General features: G+C 34.4%; 1 protein-coding gene across 10 annotated transcripts in view; it reads right to left on the bottom strand.

Moving 5' to 3' along the window:
* WDFY3 (WD repeat and FYVE domain containing 3) overlaps positions 1 to 21,352 on the bottom strand; it is a 267,477-nt gene that overhangs the window by 39,121 nt on the left and 207,004 nt on the right. For 8 of the 10 annotated variants that reach the window (XM_055312924.1, XM_055312928.1, XM_055312926.1 and 5 more), the window contains 9 exons: positions 16,471 to 16,524; positions 13,749 to 13,917; positions 11,258 to 11,421; positions 8,685 to 8,833; positions 7,461 to 7,581; positions 6,239 to 6,324; positions 4,614 to 4,694; positions 1,493 to 1,547; positions 1,112 to 1,231 (listed from right to left, as the gene is read on the bottom strand). In XM_055312924.1, coding sequence (XP_055168899.1) covers positions 1,112 to 1,231; positions 1,493 to 1,547; positions 4,614 to 4,694; positions 6,239 to 6,324; positions 7,461 to 7,581; positions 8,685 to 8,833; positions 11,258 to 11,421; positions 13,749 to 13,917; positions 16,471 to 16,524 — 999 coding nt within the window. The remainder of the gene's footprint in view (positions 1 to 1,111; positions 1,232 to 1,492; positions 1,548 to 4,613; positions 4,695 to 6,238; positions 6,325 to 7,460; positions 7,582 to 8,684; positions 8,834 to 11,257; positions 11,422 to 13,748; positions 13,918 to 16,470; positions 16,525 to 21,352) is intronic. The other 2 variants (XM_055312929.1, XM_055312934.1) reach the window with 1 other exon arrangement.

Here is a 21,352-nt window from a genome sequence, read left to right as displayed (position 1 = left end):
GCACTTGGTAACTCATTCACCTCTGAAAGTCATCATACTAGACCATGGGACTTCCAAATGAGATGGAATCTTGCTTCTACCACCAATTATTTTAAAAGTTCATTTCTAACTGACCTAATCCATATACTTAGAACCAAAATTTACCACTGGAGGTTTCCAAAGTAAAAATCTGAAATATGTACCAGGGGGATATTTAATCTGTGTCCTTTTAAAGGGCAGCACGACCAATCAATTTTGTCAAATTTGTACTTTATTTTTTAAGATTTTATTTATTTATTCATGAGAGACACAGAGAGAAAGAGAGAAAGAGAGAAAGAGAGAGAGAGAGAGAGAGAGAGAGAGGCAGAAACACAGGCAGAGGGAGAAGCAGGCTCCATGCAGGGAGCCTGACATGGGACTCGATCCCAGGTCTCTAGGATCAGGCCCTGGGCTGAAGGTGGCGCTAAACTGCTGAGCCACCTGGAGTGCCCAAACTTGTACTTTAAATGAATCTACTTCCATGAATATAAGTCAAGTTAGTTATAAATCTGTCTTCTCAAAATCTATATGCAAAATCCCTCATTAATACTTTTTTGGTTAATTTAACAAACATAAATTGTATGCAATTTATGGTCCCGTTCTAGTGGTTGGGAATTGAGAGATCCGGGACTGTTTTCTTTGTGCTCAACGGATATATGTGTAAGAGCTACTTTGTGAAGGGTGCTGTGCTGAGGTTTCTAAATTCTTTTCAAGTTGTGATGATCATTCACTGAGTAATTTTAAACAGAGCGATGACTTAATTACAGTAGTGTTTCTAAAACTGGCTGCAGTGTAGAGGACAGAGGGACACCCACCAGGGGATACAAATTAACTAGCTCTTAAGAAAACAAAATAGATATTATGAATATCTAAAATATTGGTCAGTGATCTAAATTTTGTACAAGTTCAAGCTAAAACTCTTCTCATCTTCTTAAAATAAGTGCCTGTTAAGAACTTTAAATTATAAAAATCATAAATTATAGTATAAATTAAATTATAAATAATAAAGCAAGTAAAACATTTGAGCAATTTAAGTACCTCTTAATTACTTCTGAAAATGTGTTCCACTTACACAAAATGTTTTGAGATTTACCTCTGAGTCGTAATCTGCAAGGATCCAGGGGAAGACAGGATACTGCATGAGATCATTATACGATCTGCCAGCCAAAGTGTTCAAGTGCATCAAATACTGGAAGTTGCTGATTTCACCTCTCTTGGGAAATATAAATAAAGGTTCATTTCAGGACAATTATTACTACTACGTTCACTTTAAAAAATTTTTATGCAAAATGAGGTAAAAGTTTCTTTCTTACAGATTTCAAGACAACAAGACATTTGTTTCTCCCAAAAAGAACAGAAACCAAAGGTTTTTTTTTTTAATGTACGTAATTTACAGATTGTTGAAGTGCTTTTAACTGTTGAAGTGCATCTAACTACAAATTATGAACAGAGCTTGTATTTTCATTAAGCCTACCTCCCATCTTTGAGTCACAGACTTCTCTCCAACCAAAGTGCTAAGCAACCCAGATCTAAAAATAAGAAATAATTAAATAAATTATAGGCAATATAATTTTAAATCTGAGTAATAATCAAGGTGAAAAATTTAAATCATCTGGTCCGGGAATTTTTCAAACTATGGAAGACCTATTACAAATGGGTCATGAAATCAGCTTAGTGTGTTGTAATCAACATTCAAAAATATGAAATAACATGGAATTAAACTGAAGAAAATACAGAACACAGCAGGGTACCACACACAGTAAGGGAAAAGTATTTCCAGTCAACCTTGTGTTAGTATTTGTAACTCAGTTTGTGGGTTCTGAAATGTAATGTAAACAAAGTATATTTTTACTATGGGTTACAGCAGGAGTTTGAAAAACAATGACCTAGTTCAACTGTCTACCTTTTACAGTGGTCTATATGTAAACAAATTCAAAGACATTAAATCAGAATAATTGAAATAGTATACACAGCACATTTCCTAAAAGAGATGTTGAAAAGTGAATAAAAATATGAATATTTTATGACAATAAAGCCATTGCTTTTTAGGTCATTAGAAGTTATGGACTTTTTGGGATATCAGATGTTCTTAGAATGCTATAAAACTCTTTTTAAGGTTTAACAGCTTTATAATATTAGTAATTAATGATTTGAAGATTGTGAATTGCTCACTGAATCCACTGGAAAGTACTGAACTATGTATTTTATTGTATGAAAGGAAATCAACAGATTTATCAACCTTAGTTCTTAAACATTTCCAGCTTAATAGTACAGGTAATACTTTCTACTTCTATTGAGTTTCCATCAGGCAAACGGAACATACAGGAACTCTCCCTGGAAAAAGAGCTATGTTGATTCCTCAACTTTATAAGAAAGGGAACAACTGAAAAGATTAAGCTGGAAATGAATTTCTGCTTCTTGCCTTTGAGCTTTTTAACAGATCTTTAAGAACTGCCAACTCAGCACAGAAAGTAGCAAGAATAATAAAATAACAAGTTGAAGATTATCTAAGCAGGTGAAAGTACTGGCAACTTAATTACAAGTAGAAAAAAAAAGGTTCAATGTGCTGTAAAGGGACCTATTATTTCCTGTTATTTATCTTAATACAAATGGTTAGGAATAGAACATGATCTGAGGTTAACAAAAGCACATATTTAGCATTTGTATTGGCTAAACCTCAGCTAAAGAAAAAGAAAGCGACAATTTAAAAGAGAAACACACAATTTAATAGAGTCAGATGCACACAGACGGGAATAAAATTTTATTTACAAAATACAGAATCCCCAGTAAAATTTTAAGTCATTTTCTTGCATGTTGCAATCATTTGTAGCCCAAAAGCACTGCTTCTTTTCCAATGAATTATAAATGGCTACCCATTCCTGAATGACTATAAATGGATTCTTGAAATGGCTAGATCATCCAGAAGGACTTTCTAAGACTAAAAGCAGGTGAAATGAGCATAAAGGAACCACTGATAGGTTTGAACACCTAAAAACAAAAGTTTAAATGTAAATGTTAAAAAACAAAATTAAGAGAAGACTGGGCAATTTTCAACAAATAAAATAAGCAACAGAGTAATAATTATAGAAAAAACCCATACAAAATGATAATAAGAACTCAGAGGAGATGTCAAGTAGACTTATCGTGATCATCTTTCTCAATTACACAAATATCATATCATTATGTTGTATACCTGAAACTACTATAATTATATGTCAATTATGTCTCAATTAAAAAAGAAAGTCAAATCACCAACAATAAAAAAGAACTCAGGAAAAAATAGATGAAGTTACACATAATTCAAAATGAGGATTTTAAAGGGCTAACAAATATATACAGAGATCAAAATTAGTAAGATAAATGTGCATCTAAAAAATGAGAAAGCATTTTATAAAATCAATAAAAATAAGATAAGTATAAAAAGCTGGCAAGCATCTACTGAGAGAAGTTAACTTATCCACTAGTGGTGGAATATAAACATGTATAATTTTTATGGAAATCAAGTTGGTTTTGTATATCAAAAGCCTTAAGATTCATACACATTTTTTTTATGAAAGGAATTTTACCTTAAAAAAATAATGAGCAATCACATTTGTATTATTAGAACAAGGAAATTTGACAAAGATGAAGTATCCAAAAGTAAGACAACGCTTTATACATACAATGAATAGGTAGTAAATAAAAGTAATATTTCTGAAGAATTTTTTTAAAATGCAAGGGGAAATAGTTACATACAACACCGAATGGAAGAAGCAAATAAAAATCTGTGTTTAGAGTATGCACTCTATTATACACACAGGACCATATGCCTGTTTAAAAGACTCAAGGAAATCGATCAAACTGGGAGTGTTGATCTGACAGGAGCAATCATGCATACCATGTCTTTTTCCTTTTAAGTTTTCAGTATTTAAAACATTTTGTACAACCACTAGGAGGGGAAAACACTCATTAAAAATATTAAATAACTTCTCCCATTCTGTTGGTAAGGGCAATGTCTATAATAGCCAAACTATGGAAAGACCCCAGATGTCCATCGACAGATGAATGGATACAGAAGATGTGGTGTGTATACACACACACATACACACACACACACACACACACACAATGGAATACTACTCAACCATCAAAAAAATATTGCCATTTGCAATGACGTGGATGGAACTACAGTATTATACTAAACAGAATAAGTCAATCAGAGAAAGACAACTGTCATATGATCTCATGCATATGTAGAATTTAAGAAACAAAACAGGATCACAGAGGAAGAGAGGAAAAATAAGACAAAATCAGAGAGGCAGAAAAACCATAAGAGACAAATTGAGGGTTGCTGGAGGGGATCGGAGTAGGAGGATGGAGTAACTGGGTGATGGACAATAAAGAGGGCACATGATGTAATGAGCACTGAGTATTATATAAGAATGATGAATCACTGACCTCTACTCCTGAAATCAATAATAGAGGTTAATTAATTGAATTAAACAAAATTTAAAAAATAAAATACATAAATGTTAAAAAAAATTAAATAATACAATGCAGATGCAAACCATCCTAATTTCACTATTAAACTAAGATGCAAGAAGCAAACAACCTACCCCTGCTCCACACTGGTGTTCGGTCGTTGCCCAGACACAGACTCTGAACTGTCAGTTAGAGATGGCACTACAGCCAAAAACCTGGAAAATTTAAAAATAGCATAAAATTGGAAATGAAGTGAAAGTCAGGACTGAATGGGAGCCTCAGAAGGGATGATTCTTCAGACCTCAACTGTTGCATTTACCCCTCCACTACCCAGGCAAAGGAAATACACAAAAACTGGAATACTCTTATAAAAAAGGGTCAGATGATAGCTTCTAAAGCCAAATATAAAGGTTCACAGCAAAATCTATCATTCTGGATTTTAAATATGCTGTCATAGTACTGGAAGAAAAAAGCCTTGCCACACTGATTCACAGAAACTGAGTCAACTTAATCAAGTCCTGAAGAGTGACTAACAGCTAAATATTCACATGATAGCAAGTAACAATGATAACTAAACAAATGACAGAACAGGGACAACACTAAACAAATAAAGATACATACAAGAAAAGCAACTTTATGGGATGCTTGTACCTCTTCTTCAGAGTTGCTCACAATGTCAACATAAATATTTTAAACGCAGAAGAGAATTATAGGAAAATTCTCAGAATAGATGTGAATCCTGACCTTGGCACTTTAACAGAAATTTCTCAGGGAAAGACAAACTCATCTCCTTGTAATAGCTGCTAATTATAAGAGCAAATAATTTCCTAGCATCGAAAACATTGTCTTTAGAAGTGGACAAGATAGATAACTAAAATCTCAGTCACTTTATTATTTCCCACAGTGAAAAGAGTTTTGGATTACCAATCACCATGCACTTTAAGAACTACCCTCATTTCCCTTTGGTCACAGGTAGTATTACTGTACTGCAATGATAAGCAATGTTGCTTGGCATCAGACATTCCTCATAGAAGTAGGGTGAAATATAAAACTTCCCTTAGCAGAGGACTTGCTAGGATCTGTAATAACCTTCAAAGAATAAGAGAAGATCTCTCATATCTGTGATGAGTTCATAAAAGCCTCATTATACATACATGCAACAGATATTTTCAAGCACCATGTATACATAACTGCTTTTCTTTTACAAGGCAGATTTTAAATAGAGCTTATCAAAAGTAAAATATGGTGGTTAAGTTAGATTAACTGCTTTGATTTGGCTATGCTACTTTTTAAAGTCACAACCTCCCTTCGAAGGCCAGAGAAAGTCTCATATAATTATAATTTCTAAGTCAACTCAGTCTCTGCATTCAATGCAATGCATGCAATGCAAGGAATGGCACTGTTTTCTTTTTTGGTAAATAGGAAATAAGCCTATTTTGAACCAGAAGTATTATTTTTTACGCTACAGTTTCACCATTCTTTTACATTTAAAGACACGGGGACTCAGTGATAAAAGTGATGGCATCTACTATAGTGACCAGAAAGATAAATGGTATTTTAAAACAGAATAGCATCATTTTAAAAGCTAATTAGAAGAATCATATTTCAAGAGGTTGGCAAAAATGAAACAAGTATTTTCTTCAAAGAAGTTTACTCACTGATCTCAAAAGCCTAGACTTTAAAAAACTAGCTTATCTGGAGCTGTTTTCCTTCACCCCTGCCCATGATAGCATTATCAAGTATTCCTAATAAATAATACCTTTGATAGACTTTATTTCTAATTCCTTTTTGAAAAGCAAGGAGGTAATTGCGTCCATCTCCAGAGAAAACCTCCACAGCAATAGGCTGAAATGATCAAAGAGAAAAACATTACGAAAAACACAAACAAGGTTATTTATTAACTTTTCCACTATGAATATCTACAATGTTGAAGAAATTAACTTTTTAAAGAACATTTTTAGAGTCATGAATTTCCAGCAGATTAAATTGCAAAATAAACAAAGCCAATGTGGGACTCCTGGGTGGCTCAGTGGTTGAGCGTCTGCCCTCGGCTCAGGGTGTGATCCTGGAGTCCCGGGATTGAGTCCCATATCAGCCTCCCTGCATGGAGCCTGCTTCTCCCTCTGCCTGTGTCTCTGCCTCTCTCTCTCTCTGTCTCTCATGAATAAATAAATAAAATCTTAAAAAAAAAAAAAAGCCTATGTACTCTGTTCAATTTTTGTTTCTAAAATCTTTAATAGAATAGTAAGATAATTTTTTTAAAGATTTTATTTATTTATTCATGAGAGACACAGAGAGAGAGGCAGAGGCACAGGCAGAGGGAGGAGAAACAGACTCCATGCAGGGAGTCCCATGCAGCACTTGATCCCGGGATTCCGGGATCATGCCCTGAGCCAAAAGCAGACGCTCAACCACGAGCCACCCAGGTGTCCCTAATGGTAAGATAATTATAAAACTATAATTTAGAAAAATTACAGTGAAGATGCAATTTTTATATTAAAAGATAATATATGTTGATTTGGATGCTATAGGGAAAGGTGGATATTATTCAAGTTTTAGGCTGTGTTTAAAAAAAAGAGAGGGCAGCCCAGGTGGCTCAGTGGTTTGGCGCTGCCTTCAGCCCAGGGCGTGATCTTTGAGACGTGGGATCGAGTCCCATGTCAGGCTCCCTGCATGGAGCCTGCTTCTCCCTCTGTCTGTGTCTCTGCCTCTCTCTCTCTCACTCTCGCTCCTCTCTATATATTCTCATGAATAAATAAATAAAATATTTTTTAAAAATAAATAAATAAATAAATAAAAAGAGAGATGTATTATAGAGCGTCGTGCACCCATGTGATGTGAGTTTGTCTATTATAAAATCATCTGAGGAAATACTGTAAGAGATAGTGTAGATCCTATAAAGGCAAATATGAGTTTTAAAATAATACATCCTCTGAAAAAAGGAAGATGACAAGATGTTTAGTACTACTAAATCAACTCACCTGTAGGAGATACCTCCTTTTATGTACTTCCTTGATATCTTCATATGCAAAAATGCTGCATGTTCTCTTGAGCTGACTGGGGCCTTGCCTGGCACCTCTGGGGATAATTGGCTCATGCATACTATAGGCAGCCAAGAGAAAAAAGATAAACAGAAACACAGCAAGAGATAAATTCACTGTTCAACAAAGGGTGTGTTATTTTCAACCTATGAGTAAGAGCAGGGAACAATACATCAGAATATGGAGTTCAAAAAAAAAATGTTTAAGAGAATAATGTATCAACTACTCAGCAAAGAGCCCTCTTTGATTAATTTTTAAAAAATCCCACTGTCACTCTCAGGGCTAACTTATCTAAGAGACACAGCCAGTATAGTGCATAGGCCCACATTCTTTTAGGCACCCAAGAAAATGTTTTAATTTTTTCTGAAATTAGAAGAAAAAACAATTTTTTGGTAGAAAAAATGGTTTAACATATAATATGAATATATTATCTTTAAACAACACAGTCACAAAATATAATTTTTAGTATTTTTATATGGAGTAAGGGGCCACTGGAAGTCATAATATGGCCCTGACTGTTGCTGATAGTTCAGTATTCGAAACATCTTCTAGGAATGGACCCCAGAGGCCACGTCTATATTTGGCAGTTAGGTATTCAAAATGTTAGAGAGAAGAGCATGTTGACTTTGTAAGCTGTAAGCTTTCTGTCTTCCTTCTGGCTTTGTCTGTCTCCTGGATTTTTGTTACCCACTATCATCCCATCACAGGACCAGCAGAAGAAAAGGAAGATAGATAAAACTCAGTTAATTCCTGCCTGTGCTTCAGTCACTGCTTCAAGGGTACTCAGAGGACATGGACACTCTTCCACCATTTGTAAGAGAGTTGTGTAGTTACCTGCATTTTCCCTGTAACTGTGTTTGTACTAAAATTTAAAAACAACAATTTGCAATTCTGAATAAATTTATAAATATGCAGATCATAATATAAGGAATTTGGGTCTAATGCTATTAATGCATAACAAAAAATTTTATTTAATTTTCATTTTGATAAATAAGACAAATGTTTTCTTACCTTGAAATAACTATTACCCTTGTGAATATTTAGTGATACACAAACTAAAAGATAACATTCTTAAAACACAATTTTTGGATTAAAACAGAACTATATAAATAGATTGCTTTCTCAAGATAGCTGCACTTTGTGTCTCTTCATTCATTTACTTACTTTGGAGGTAAGGTTTCAATATCTCTTATTTCCCTGGTTGCTGTCATTGTAAATCCATCAATCACATAAAAATGCTCTTTACCAAAAAGAAGTAGCCCCTCACTGGTATCTAGGCCCTGGACCCGAGCACAGCGGTACATGTGTTGAATCTATAAATAAAACCATAAATGTTTATTAATATAGTTAACAAAAACCCTGATAATTTTTTTGATATAACGAAATGTGGATTTAATGGGCATGCAGGATTTTACCAAGATGTAGTCTGTTACGGTATCCCCTGAGCTAAGCGTATTAAACCTGAGTTTAAGCATGTTAAAAAGAGTCAGCTAAAACTGCCATCTGATTTGCAGTTGAATTCAGTAAAAGGAGACAACCATTTTATTCACATCCATACACCTATCCATCTAACTCACTTCTCCCACTATTCACAGAGTACTCACTGGGTGCCAGGGACATGTGTACTAACTAGGCTCTAGAAGTGATGAACAAGTTAGATAAGGAAGGAGACAGAGACAATAAACTTGGCAGGAAAAAAAGAGGACTGAAGCGTATATGTAAGATTAGGATTATGCCCTTGGTGAGGCAAGAGTGAAAACAGGTCTGCTGAGTCTGACAAACCTGAGTGAATTCCCAATGCTGTCACTTAGTTGTGGATTTAGCCAAGTTTCTTAATTTCTTTGGGTTTCTGTGTCTTCCTTTGTGAATTTCAGATACAGTCTGGCACGTTGTGAGAGTTACTAAAGTAAGGTACGTGACCATGTTAGAAACCGTTGGCTGCCTTCTCTTCCACACAGCTCAATTTTGTCTATTTCCACAACAGCTCCAGGGATGGGGACTGTGACACACTTGTCCCTGTTTGCTCCCCACCTGGGGTCTTGCTTGCCTGGCAGACTGCTGTGCCATTGTAAAAAGCCAAACTTGGCAGAGGTGGTATTTTCCTCAGAGGAAGAAAGAGTTGCTTAATCTCTCAATGTAAGTATTGTTTTCTTTCCAACAGGCAGGATCTAGTTTTTCTTACCTAAAAACTATTTCTTGCTTAAACTCAGTTCAACATGAGTCAAGGAAAAAAATATCAGCAACTAAACTACAGTCAAAGAAATGTTAGTCTGAATATACTTCTTGCAGTACTCAAACTTAAAAAATGTACTCATGAGATTAAAAGTTTAAGAAATGACAGCATTAGAAAACAGTAAAATACACAAATGTATTCATTTTCATCACATCTGTACTACATAAAAACGTAGAATGTTATAGGAAAAACACTGATACTTTAAAAATAATTCTATTGTGTAATACACAAACACAAAAATGTTTTCTGTAAGTGCACAGCTTGATGAATTTTCTAAAATGCTAAAAATATGATGCAGCCAGCATTTGGATTAAGATATAGAACATTCCCAAGACTTCAGAAGCTTCTCTTATGCTTCCATCAGATGTAATGTACTTTTAAAATTATGTGTCTTTTAAAAATATTTTCATTCAGGCACCTGGGTGGCATAGTGGTTGAACATCTGTCTTTGGCTCAGGTTGTGATTCTAGGTCCTGGGATCGAGTCCCACATCAGGCTCCTTGCAGGGAGCCTGTTTCTCCCTCTGCCTATGTCTATGCCTTTCTCTCTGTGTCTCTCATGAATAAATAAAATCTTAAAAAAAATTTTCCTTTTTTTTTAAATTTTCATTCAAGATTAATTGAGCTGTATATTCAAACAGAATTTTTAAAATTAACCCCTAAATTCTAGCTATATCTTAGTGGGTAAGATTAAAAAGGTTACAACAAAGATCTAATATGAGAGGCAAAAAGAACATTCTTTTAAAAAGGTGATATAGCACATTAATTAATTCATTCCTTCATTTACTTAATTATTCTTTTATTTACTCAAGAGATCTTGAGAAATGAGACTGTACCCAGTGGGGAGTTCCTAGGATAGAGATTATGCAAGTGATGGAGAGAGGGGCATCCTGGCAGAAAACACAGTGACTAAAAGCACAGACTAAAGAAATAGCATTATGGATGTAGTGAATTGCCAGATACAGGTGCTGCAGGGGCCTTGGCTTATAAGGCAGAGCCCGAACAGGTTGGCAGAGAGGGAAACAGAAAGGTAGGGTAGTCTTCTGTGAGTGAAGGAGAACAGGGCTTAAATACAACCCTGAGAATGAATGACAGTACAGATAGGCTGAAGTTGCCTGTAGATGGTTCATGGAACTATGCAGGTGTAGAAAAAAAGACAAGACCAGATTACTGAATGGTGTGCATGGTCTAAAATAGAGACTTACAGCAAGAAGTACAGTCTAATAAAGGGTACAGATAAAGAATGAACTAGGTATCCAGTGTTAATATTGTCTCATGAAATTTTGGGTTCAGTGTGGGTTTAGTATGTTCAGACAGGTCAAAAATCCTGAAACCAGGACATGTAGAGTACTGAAACCAAAAGATTGCTTACTTTTCACACGGTATTTTATTATAGAGAGGAAAATATTTATCTTCTGCCACCAAGTAAATATCCTATCAGGTTCCTGTTGTAAAATGCAAATAGTTACTTCAATGTAATCCTTACTTTTTTAGAAGCACAGTACCTTTTCTCCTTCCTCCAGTAGGCGTAGCAGGGTGGCATTATCCGTTTTCTCCTCCTCCTCTATAGAGCTGCCCTCTGCAATCTGGTCTTGTAGCTGCTCCTGGCTCTCCTCATCTCCCCCATCAGGTGCGGATCGAGACCGTTTCAGAGGAGGCTTGACCAGACCTATGGGACCATAACCACAAGAGCCCTGTGACCTTGGCAGGGGCCATTTGGGAAGCCGTTGGGGCTCCCAGTCCCTCCTAACATTTCCAAATTGAGATAACTCTCAATTGGTACAGGGAGGCAACACAGTGCAGTAGTTAATGACAGAGGCTCTACAGTTAAATAATTGTGTAACCCTGGACAAAGATCTGCCTCTCCAAACTGGCTTTATCATCTATAAAACTGGGACAAAAACACTATCTTAGATGGTTGTGGAGGACTTAATGAGTTACTCATGCTTAGCATCATGCTTAATAGCAAATTCTAAATAAGTATCAGATGATGATAGTAACAGAGCATAGTGTAATTGATGGTAAGAACGGTACTGCTAAGGACAGGTGTCATTGCAGGGATACCATAAATAAATGATCAATCACTATCGGAAACAAAATTAAAGAGAACAAGTTATAAATATTATTATAAAAGATCTCACCTACTCGGAGGGCCCATGAGGACTCTCTCAAGACTTATATCACAAGCAACAGTATGATTGTTCATATATGAACAGAGGTGATTAAAATACAGGGAAAGATCATTTAATTTGCAGATTAAAGCATTCTATTGTCTACATTTTGATGACTTTATTAATAATCACAGGAGGTGACATTAAAATCAATTGATGAGATACCAAAGTATGACAAGCACTCAAAATACACTCTAAATCCCACATTTAATTAATATTCTTTAGTTATTCCAAAAAAAGTCATGTTACACCTACCAATGATAGTTGCCCTAAGAATTTTGAAAAAGGTAAGACATAGATCAGAGGTTCTTCTTTGCCTTAAGAACCTTCTTTTCACATAAAAAAGAGTATGTAAGTAAGAAAGAGAGCTGAAGTCCTGCTGAGAATATCCATAAGGGGATAAAGCTTATAATTACATTTTTTAAAAGTAAGCTCTATGCCCAACATGAAGTTTGAACTCACAATCCCAGATTAAGAATCCCATGCTTTACCAACTGAACCAGATGCCCATATCATTGCACTATTTTTAATAAATTAAAACTTCCAATTCTATGTCTATTATAACACCTTGCATAGCATAGTAGTGACACCAAAATTTGTGAAATTAGGAAAATGAGGCCAAGACAAGCGAAGTGCTAAAGACCCAAACACAAGTCTTCTGACTAACTCTGTGAATTATACCTTCACTTATGCTCAAATAATAGCTTTGGATCCATTTCCATAACTTTGTTGGTGTACTGTCAAGAAAACTAGAAGACTTTTATAAACTTGCTCAACTACTAAAAGTTTTAGGATTCTATTTAAAACCTTAGATAAATTATGAAATGCTTAATAAGTCACAGTCACCATGAGAGAGAAGAGGAAAATTATAATCAGAGAAATGGGTCACAATTTTTAATGGCGTGTTTTGCTGACATGGTCGTATATTATCAATTTTTTAATCAATGGGATCTGAAACTAATTTTTAACTTAAAGTTCTTAATTTATATCCTAAGGCTTTGTTTATAGAGTATGCCAAGATCAGAGGCTTCAAAGAGTTAAAACAATGGGTTGATTTACTTTTTCAATAGAAACCGAATCCCCATTTTGTGCTAGGCATGTGCCAAAAGCCATAAAGTGAGAAGAAAAATTATCTCTGCCCCTGAGAAACTCATAATTTAGAAAACAGAAATCAGTGAAAAATCACTGAAATTGTTGGGAAATGGGCAAATGTATCTGTGGACAGGAGAGTGGGAAAAGGTTTCAGAGAAGGTTGATTTGATATTTGACCACGGTCTTTGAGGCTGGGTAGGGTTTGTCAGGATCCATATCAAGGGGTAGAGGGCACACATATGTAAAAGTACAGAATCAAAAAGTCCAAATTATCTCATGTGTATTTTACTAAGCTCATAAAGTACAGTTGTGGAATAATGTGTCTTAGCTCATAGGAAGAAAGACCATGATTTCTTAACTGTTGTCTAACATGCACTAATAACACATTTAGTAGTTGTTTTAATTTTATAAATATTTATTTAGTTATCAGGGCCTTAAATTAAAATGTCAGGTGTCACTGAGAATCCTGCCAAATGTAATAAAAGCATTATCAAGCCAAAAAGGCACATTCCATCCATCTGTAGGCAATAAAGAGCCAGTCTCTTTAGTTCTGATACAGAAAACAATCTTTAAGAAGATTGTTTAAGATTCTTTAAGAATAGATAAAATATGTATGGATACTTTTATCTAGAGGATTGGCCCTACTTTTTATGGTAGATCATATTTTCATAAAAATTCAAATATAAGAAATACTCCAAAGAGATTTTTACTTCAATCAAAGAGGAAGGCTGACCTTTGACTTTAGCAATAGTGTCTTCACCGTGCTCTGGTTCTTGCTGAGCAGCTTCACCTTCTGAACTCTCTACAATGGCATCTTGGACAATGGCTGGATTCCCAGAGGCTAGTCGCATGTAGTATTCTTTACTGTCATAACTTATGGCTCTTCTGTATCGAGCGGGTTTCTAAGAAATAGCAGAAGAAAGGATTCAAATAATTATTTTCAAGAATTAAAATATAAGCTTCCCAAAGGAAGTATGGTATCAAGACTTCTTTAGGTGTTACCTTTTTAAAGGGATTTTTAACAGACTGCATTTATATACAGTAAATCCAGACTTCTGGGTTAAGTTTCTCTATTTTTAAAATGCATTGACTTTTAAAACAGACATATCAAAAAAACAATATTAGCAGTTTTTCTTCCTGAAATAGAAATAAATCATCTCTAGTCAAATAACGCTTTCACGTTAGTATTATATGGCCTCACTGATGTATTAGGAAACCTTCCTAGACAGTAAAGAGAACACTCAGTTTTGGAGAGCATCAAGTTGCAAGAGGATGTCTGGTTTGCATAAGGGCTGGAACTTTGCTTCCATCCCAGATAAGGTAAGTAGTCAGGCCTAAAGGCAAATGCGTTCAATTGGAATCATCAGTGCCAATGTTACTTCAGATACTTAGAGGTAAAGACTAAGAACTGCAGTGTTCTTCCTCATATTCCCAGTTCTTACTAAAGCTCCAGAAATGGCCCAAACCTTCTGAGAGTTCTGACTCAACACAGAATCAACCATCTTAAGGCCAGATGGTACTCTCTGCTTGGCCTGCTCCTCCAAGCTGGTACCTCCAATTTGCTAAGACATCCCTGTTGTTTGTTGTGTAAAATAATATGCTCCATAAACTCACTAACTAAATGAGTATATTCAGAATATATATATTATACATATATATATATATATATCCATCTTGAAGAAGAAATTTATTATCTAGAAACATTAGAAAAGATTTGATATTTTTGGCATATGATTCAAGAGCATTTCTTTCTCAGATTTAATATTTATCCTAAAAATATACTTTGCAACTGACCTAAACCTTTCTTTCCCCCCTTAAAACCATAAAATAATGAAAAAAAAATAAGGTCTCGAATGTCCTACACAACTGTAAAACCATAGGGAAAATTTAGTATGTTATACAGGTTCTTTGATCAGAATTAGACCAGATTTTGGATTTAACAATTAAAAAAAGGATGCGGTTTTAAACATGCTTTAAAACCTTTCCTTTGTAGAGGCACCTGGGTGGGTCAGTTGGGTGAGTGCCCCACTCTTGGTTTGGGCTCAGGGCATGATCTCATGGGTCTTGAGATTGAGCCCCACACTGGCTCCGTGCTCAGTGGGGAATCCGCTTGAGCTTCTCTCCTTCCCCCTCTTCTTCTACATTTTCCCCCCTGCTCATATGCACTTTCTCTCTCTCTAAAATAAATAAATAAATCTTAAAAAAAGAACCCTTCACTTTTTAAACGTTATTTCAGTTTTCTTTTCCAAGTCAGAATAGCTAATTAAAAATACTCTATTGGCCCTACTCTTCAAGTCAAATAGTCAATATGTATTATCCACAATAATGTTTATTTCAAGCAAGACCATTTTAAACAAATGATTTCCAATTCAAGTGGAAAACAGGTGTCCAATTGGTTGGAATATTTAGACTAAAACACTGAAACTATTTTGAGATAAAAAACTATGTAACTGAAGTCACACTGCCCTTCTTTTAAATTTAGATACATTCAGATACAGAGTCAGGGAATCTAAAGAGCTATAAGCTAACTGTGGAATGATACACAAGAAATGGAAATTGAAATATATGACAAAGAAAAGTATTAAAATGAGGTAAAATCATATTACAATGAAGGAAGAACCAATGTGATGAGCAAACTAACAAGAATATTGCAATATTTCTGAAATGTAACAAAGGCAGTAAACTTTGTACCATACCACTTCTTCTATACAAGGTATAACAATTATCTTCAACTCAAAATTGTTTATTTTGAAAATGATGAAAGCATAGTTAGTGATGGGCAAGACAATGAATTAATAGATGTGGGACATCTACTTGATTACTGACTTCAACTTGGAACTCTAAGTCTTTTTCCCTAAATATTTTGAGGTATATTTCTGGATTCTAAAGAACTACATCTTTTTTTTTTTTTTTTCTGAATTATGTACTGAATCATTCTGGAAAGAGAAAACTATTTTAACTATTTAAATAAGTTAAAATTGTATTTTAAAAAGTGATCTATTCATACTCTTAGTTTTCATTAGTTCCTTCTGATTGAAAAATAATTTTTAAAAGAGAATACTCCTTGAATTCTCAAAATACACACTGTTTAGTATTTGGAAGAATTAAATGAGCAAATAAAAAAAAAGTTGAAGGTGTCGGGCTGCCCATTACTAACATGCGTCAGAACTTGTTAGTTTATATGTGAAGCAATATACATTTTATGGTGAAAGCAGTGAATACTCAGCCTGTTAGTGAGCAGCACACAGGCCCTAGAAAGCTAATTAGAACAAAGCTGAGAAAGACTAAAACCCTTCTCAGCATGAGTGACACCAACTTTTCAACTCTAAGGAACTTACAGGAAGAACAAATGGAAAGTCAATCTTTTATGTTAGTCTAGTCTACCATGCACTAGAAAACAAAAACAAAGAAAACTGCAAGTATTTTGCATTCTCTTATGGTAATTTGTGTTTTACCTTTTGAGGAATGATATCATCAGGTGTCTCAGGCTGTTTACTTGGGACCTCAGACTGAAAACAGGGTATTAAGTATAGAAATATCAGAAAAAAAACAACATAAAGAACACCACAAAAATAAAATTTTCTTGAGGATTGTATGAAATATGGAAGATGCACACACTCAAAGAAAATTAATATGATATCCTATGTTGTTTGAAACAATCACTTAGCATCTTGTAACTTTTTTATTATTATCAAAAGTAGTTTTAAAGTAGAAACTACAATAAAATTCTCAAGACTACTCAACAGGACTTACTTATAAATCACAGACAAAATTTCAGCACAGGTGGCCAGAGTCACGGATGACTGACAGGCAACTCCACATGGCTTTGAAAGGGAAAAACTGAAAACTGGATAACAGAATCCAATACTTGCTATTACCTTCCACCTACCTTTCACTGTGCTTATCCCTATATCTGTTTTGTAACAGGAGCAACTGGTTTACTCCATTATCTCCAATTCCCCATACCGCAGAAAACATGAGGTGCTTATTAGTGGAAAAAACATTCTCCCATAAAAGCCCAGTGACCTACTTTCTTTATTCCTTTCACAGATATAACCCCAGAAAAGCTAAAAGCAGAAGGTAGGAGACTGGGGCATCAGCCTCCAGACCAAAAGTTTTGGTAAAAAGTACTTTAAAAAGTATTAGGTGGTTGCTTTATATTTTATTCTCCGAATCAAACAAAAGGGCAAAAACCTCTGTTGGGCTGTCCTGTGTTGCTTAGGCACCTAAATATACAAGCCATATATGGGCAATAACGGACCCAAGAATAATCCAGTTTTTCTTCCTTTTCACAGTTTTATCTGGAGATGACATCTAGTGCTTCTCCCCACATAAACATGCACCGGCAAAATAATTTCACAAATGTTTCCTCCCTAGGCAAAACAAACACTGGACTACTGGGCATACTTTCAAATACTTCACATGGTTTTAATAAATGTTTCTCTTTAAAACCCAACTTTTAAAAACATACCTTGTAATGAAGAATCATCTTTAAAATATACATCTATGTTCTCTATCTTGGTAGGGGTTTTGGCTACACGAGTGTAAAACACACAGATGTGAACACATAATGGAACACTTAAGATTTGTATATTTCAATGTATGTAAAATTTATGACAACAAAACGGAATTACAAAGACTGAACTCTACTGATGTACATGTGGAATTATGAAGGAGTGAAGGGTACTGATTCTGCAATTCTCTCTGAACTTCATTAAAAAAAAAAAAAAAAAAAAAAACAAGATAATTTCCTGGATGTGTGACAGACCAACATAGCAAAATAGACCTATTACTGCTGTCGAAAGCAACTTTAATGACCACTGTTTACCCCCCAACCAGAATGTGGGAAAGGTCTGACATTCACTCTTTGTTTTCCCTGCAGGGTATAGTACAGTGCTGGTTTAATACATATTTACATTGATCCACTGCCTGGGGCTCTCATTTTACTACAAGGCACAGCATTCAATCAATTGTAAAGAGATATGCTATACTAATAATTTTAGTGTTATCATAGCTCTCTTTTACTTAAAATTCTATAATTATTATAATTATATTTACACAGAAGTCTTAAATTTTCAAAGTCAAAATTTCTAGAAAATAATTATTTATTTCTCTTCAAATTTTTCTATATTGCTAGCAATGGAAATTTCCTGAATGAGCTGCTTAGTTTCCATGGGTTCCATGACATCTATATATTACATAAAAAATATATGTAGGGGTAGCCACAGGAGACTCCTTTAATTAGAAAAGGAAACTTTGAGTAAGTCGCTTACCCTTCTGTCCCAAGCAGTCCCAGATTAAAAGGTAGACAGTGGGGTCTTCAGCACAATGGTTTTTGTAAACAATAGTTAATTTGTTTGAGATTATTATTCCATCAAAATAAATTCATGAAAATAAGGGGATCACAGAATTAAAACCTGGTATTTATACCTAAATATGATTTTGTAATGGCAAAATATGGAATCTTATTCTCCTTCCATAGGATTCAGAGTAATGAGACAGTTGCTGAAAAGCCACTGGATTTTATATTTTCATCATATCCAAGGCTCACATCTTAACAGTATCTGCAACTGACATTACCTCTTAAGATACAGAATTACAGTGCAATTTAGCATAGCTGTTTTGTTATGGAAATTACCCCATAAGGAAAGTCACTGTGCAAAGAGGAATTATTTTCATGTGAGAATAGATAAGTTTCTACATGTATCTAATTTTTCTCATTACAAAAATTATTACTCTTGCTTTTATTAAAATAATTTTTGGGGATAAACTTTCTTTTTTTTTTCTTGGGGATAAACTTTCAAAGCATTTATGTCTAAGGCAAATAAGACTCTAAAAATATAGTCTATATTCTATAAACAAACATCCAATTTAAAAATCAAGAAACAAAGTTCAAAACTTAGAATGTTAGGTAAGCTATCCTGTATACAGCGGACAGCAGTATCAAGATTTAAGAAATAAAACTTTAATGACCAAAGGGAAAAAAAACAACAACCCTCAATTCATTTCTAATACATCAAAGATTTTAAAACAAGAAAATAAATTTTAATCATCACTGTATTCTTTCAGCTTAAGCAACAGAATAAAAATTAAAATGCCACCTAGAAACAGTAATTATTCTTAATAAGGCAAAAGATTAAACCAATTAATTGTCCTTGCTCAGATAAAGCCTGTTTTACCTAGCAAGAGGCTTTGAAAGCATTTTTTAGGTTGGCACAAACCCCTTACATCACAAAAAATATTGACTATATTTTATAAACATGCAGGCAAGGAAGGCAACACATTTATAGGAACAGAAGTGGAAGAAGTGATAGATCTCTAACTCTGGGAGGTAATCTGGAATATTGTTCAGGGTAGAGGTGGATTTTCTATAAAGTTAATAAAGAAAGCTTAAACTTCAACAGTCCTCACTTCCCACGGGATCCTTTCAAAATCCTGGAAAGAGGCACCTGAGTAATTTCATATTCATAAGTTTACACCCTTTTTCTTATATAGCCCTCTGTCAAGTTATACTTGAGGCCCAAATTTTATAATTTGTTACCAGCCCTTTTTAGTGGAAAAATTTCAGAATTAGGAAACTTCTACAGAATGCTGAATTGGAAAACAATGGAAAAAGTCTCTAATTTTGGGAGGAACAGTGCTGGTAGTCCACTCATTCAATATTTATAAAGTTCTTGATACTCTATTAGCATCAGGCAGACAAAACCTAGTATACTATTTCTGTCTGGAAGAAATTCACTGTCCACCGATAAGGTCATCAATGGTTGGAATCTCTTCTCATTTAAAAGTAAATCAACTTCTAAGGAAGTGTCATCCTATATACTCATGTCATACTCTACTACTTAGGAGCTGTGCCTAGACCTTTCTCTAGGTTTTGACTCCTCATCTGTAAAATTGGGAAAACTGTATTCATGTTGTGTTCATTGTGCTTTTATTTGATCTTCTTTTTTGATTTTATTATAGAAGTCAGTAAGATAACAGTTACTTCTACTTTTTGGAATTTTCTTGACACTCAACATTGCCAGATTGCACATTCCATAAAATAAAAGTGGACATTTAATGGCGTTTCAAATTTACAAGGATTTTGAACTGGCAAAACCAAAATAATTAGTCATTCAGAAAATTTCGTCAGAGCAGATCAATCTTGACTTGCATATGAACTAAGCCACACAGATTCCACATTCTGTAACAGTCTCCCCTTCCCCACCTGCTCTTTCCTTTTTTGCTAATGTATCTCCAACATTTCTAGACTGCCTTGTATTTCCCAATATGTAACCCATCTGGTTAAAAAATAAGTTCCATATGGTGCATACTTATTTCTGAGACTGTCTGTTTAGATTTTACAGGCTCGTGAACGCCTTTGCTTACGTAAAATGCTAATATTACTAAGGTTGTAAGTGTGAACTCCAAATAGGTTATTTTGTTTTTATCTGGTACAGAAGTTTAAATATATTTTTATAATGTGAATGGCACTGTTGTAAAGAAGGAAAGGAATAAACAATATAAAAATGTTATGGTTATGTAAGTAAAAATATACTTCAGTTAAATAAAAAACTCAAAAACATATGCCTCAGTTAAATAAAAATAGTGAGTTGGTCACATTTTTGGGAGAGCATGTTTATCTTATATTTGAGTATTTTTGAATGGATTCAATTTATAGGACTGTTGACTAAATAAATATTTTGTCAAATTGTTACAAGCTTAAAGTCTTATTTATTTGGGGAAAAAAGGTTAAGAATTAAAGACTGTATTACTGGTTAGCTCAGACAAAAGTAGTTGCTAGTAAAAATCTGCAAAATATGGGTGGATTAATTTTTTCCCCATAGTGCAGTAGTACTAGAAATTATGGTGCTTTAAGTTACAGCTGTACCAAGTATGACGTTCTTGACAGAATGGAATAGCTTTGAGAAAAGTGGACTTTAGAAAGCTATCTTGAAAAATCTCAATTATATATTAGCAGCTCTAAGACCTATGTCCTAGAAGTATCAGGACAGAAGTGAAATCACTGAGTACAAAATAAACAGAGCCAGTGTTTTGGTAGAAAAAAAAAGAGACACTGGAACAATGCAAACTGCCCTCACATTATAGAATCTGAACTATTTATTAGAAGATTCATGTTCTAAGCCTCTTTCATAAATCTTAATTTCTTCAATTGTTGACAGAATCAAAAATAAAGTCAACAATGTGAAAGTACTTAAAATCCATGAGGGTTTTGAAATTCAGTTTTTAAATAAAATATAATAAAACTTCTACACTGGGCAGGTGTTTGTACTGTATGACCTCATAGATTCTAAAATCATATTAACCAAACATCAAGAAGAACAAGCCAAAAACGAT

Source organism: Nyctereutes procyonoides, unplaced genomic scaffold (genome assembly GCF_905146905.1).
Source record: "Nyctereutes procyonoides isolate TBG_1078 unplaced genomic scaffold, NYPRO_anot_genome, whole genome shotgun sequence".
Lineage (NCBI taxonomy): Eukaryota > Metazoa > Chordata > Mammalia > Carnivora > Canidae > Nyctereutes > Nyctereutes procyonoides.
The sequence above is the reverse complement of the archived record's forward strand: the minus strand, read 5'-3'. Positions and strand labels throughout refer to the sequence as shown.